Below are 1,950 nucleotides of genomic sequence, written 5' to 3' on the forward strand. Positions count from 1 at the left end.
CCCCCCCCCTCCCCGTCCCCTTCCCTGTCCCCATCCCCGTCCTCATCCCCGTCCCCATCCCTGTCCCTATTCCCATCCCCGTCCCCATCCCCGTCCTCATCCTCGTCCCCGTCATCCCTGTCCGCACACCCATCCCCATCCCGTCCCCGTACCGTCTCGGAGGCGAAGTGCTCGGGGTAGAACACGGCTCCCTCGGGGTGGCTGTGCCCGTACCAGCCCGGGGGTGAGCCCAGCTCCTCGGGGCGCCTCAGGGACAGACAGAGAGCGCTCCCCTGATCATAGGAGCCCACGGGTGAGTAGTCCTCCTCGGGATAACCCTCCAGCTCATCTGGAGACAGGTCAGGATAGTCCGTTTCCGGAGTCGGTGGCTGGAGAGAAGAGACGGGTCAAGATTTTGTGCCCCACAAAAAGCACCCACATCCCCAAGCCATGGCCAGCCCAGGTGGGGCCTGCCCCACCTCCATCATCTCCATCTCCATCCCCATCTCCATCTCCATCTCTGTTTTTATCTCCATCCCTGTGTCCATCCCCATCCCTGTGTCCATTGCCATCTTCATCCCTATCTCCATCTCTGTCTTGGTCTCCATTTCAATCTCCATCTCCATCATCTCCATCTCCCTCTCCATCTTTGTCTCCACCTCCATGCCCACTTCTGTCTCCGTCTCCATCCCTGTCTCCATTCCCGTACCTGTCACCGTCTCTATCCCCATTCCTGTCTCCATCCTCATCCCCACTACATCTCCATCCCTGTCCTCCATCTCCGTCTCCGTCTCCCTCTCCCTCCCCCTCTCCCTCTCCATCATCTCCATTTCCATCTCCATCTCCATCTCCTTCTCCGTCTCCATCATCTCCTTCTCCTTCTCCTTCTCCTTCTCCTTCTCCTTCTCCTTCTCCTTCTCCTTCTCCTTCTCCTTCTCCTTCTCCTTCTCCTTCTCCTTCTCCTTCTCCTTCTCCTTCTCCTTCTCCTTCTCCTTCTCCTTCTCCTTCTCCTTCTCCTTCTCCTTCTCCTTCTCCTTCTCCTTCTCCTTCTCCTTCTCCTTCTCCTTCTCCTTCTCCTTCTCCTTCTCCTTCTCCTTCTCCTTCTCCTTCTCCTTCTCCTTCTCCTTCTCCTTCTCCTTCTCCTTCTCCTTCTCCTTCTCCTTCTCCTTCTCCTTCTCCTTCTCCTTCTCCTTCTCCTTCTCCTTCTCCTTCTCCTTCTCCTTCTCCTTTCGTCTCATCCCATCCTATCCCATCTCCATCTCCACCTCCATCTCCATCCCCATCACCCCCGCGCCTCGCTGGGTGCTCACCCTCTGATCCATGGGACCGTACCGCGTCACCCCAGGGTACATATCCTGGGAGCTGCTGCTGTCTCCTGCGTGGGGGGGGTCCCACGACGTCTCACCTGTTACCGAATTATAGAAAAAAGCCTGTCCGCTGGCTTCGTCCATGTGCTGTTCCCACTCGGAAAACTCCGGGCTGTGGGCGAGCGAGGAGGCGGGAGAGGCGACGGGACTCACTCCATCTTCTGCCTGCCCAAAGGGACAATCCCACGTGGTCTCGCCCGTCACCGGGTTATAATAAAACAAATGTCCACTGTCCGTATCCGTGTGGGTTTCCCAATCCGACACGGAGCTGCCGGGTTCTTCTGGGGCCGAGCCGGGACACGGATGGGTCACTCGGGTGCCGCGGTTGGCGGTGGGTGCGGTGAGCCGTGGGGTAGGGATGTTGGGGATGGCGCCCCCGGGATGTCCCCAACATCCCTTGGGATGTCCCCGGGGCCGGGTGAGGGGACCGAGGAGCCGCATCCTGCCCTGTCCCGACTGCCGGGGCATCCCATCACCTGCCCCGAGACACCCCCTCGCGTGGGGCAGGAGCTGCGAGGGACGGGATGTAGGTGGCTGGGTGGTGGAGGAGGGCACCCACAGCACCCACAGCACCCACGGCGGGGGAGGGGGGACCGGGGGGGGG

General features: G+C 60.4%; 1 protein-coding gene across 1 annotated transcript in view; it reads right to left on the bottom strand.

The window, feature by feature from the left end:
* The window catches only part of LOC104285391 (rho GTPase-activating protein 27-like), an 8,885-nt gene extending 7,098 nt beyond the window's left edge, over positions 1-1,787 (bottom strand). Inside the window, exons 1-2 of the mRNA XM_009883846.1 lie at positions 1,290-1,787; positions 153-368 (exon numbers count right to left, since the gene is read on the bottom strand). Coding sequence (XP_009882148.1) covers positions 153-368; positions 1,290-1,787 — 714 coding nt within the window. The remainder of the gene's footprint in view (positions 1-152; positions 369-1,289) is intronic.
* Positions 1,788-1,950: the final 163 nt, after the last annotated feature.

Source organism: Charadrius vociferus, unplaced genomic scaffold, assembly GCF_000708025.1.
Source record: "Charadrius vociferus isolate BGI_N301 unplaced genomic scaffold, ASM70802v2 scaffold484, whole genome shotgun sequence".
Lineage (NCBI taxonomy): Eukaryota > Metazoa > Chordata > Aves > Charadriiformes > Charadriidae > Charadrius > Charadrius vociferus.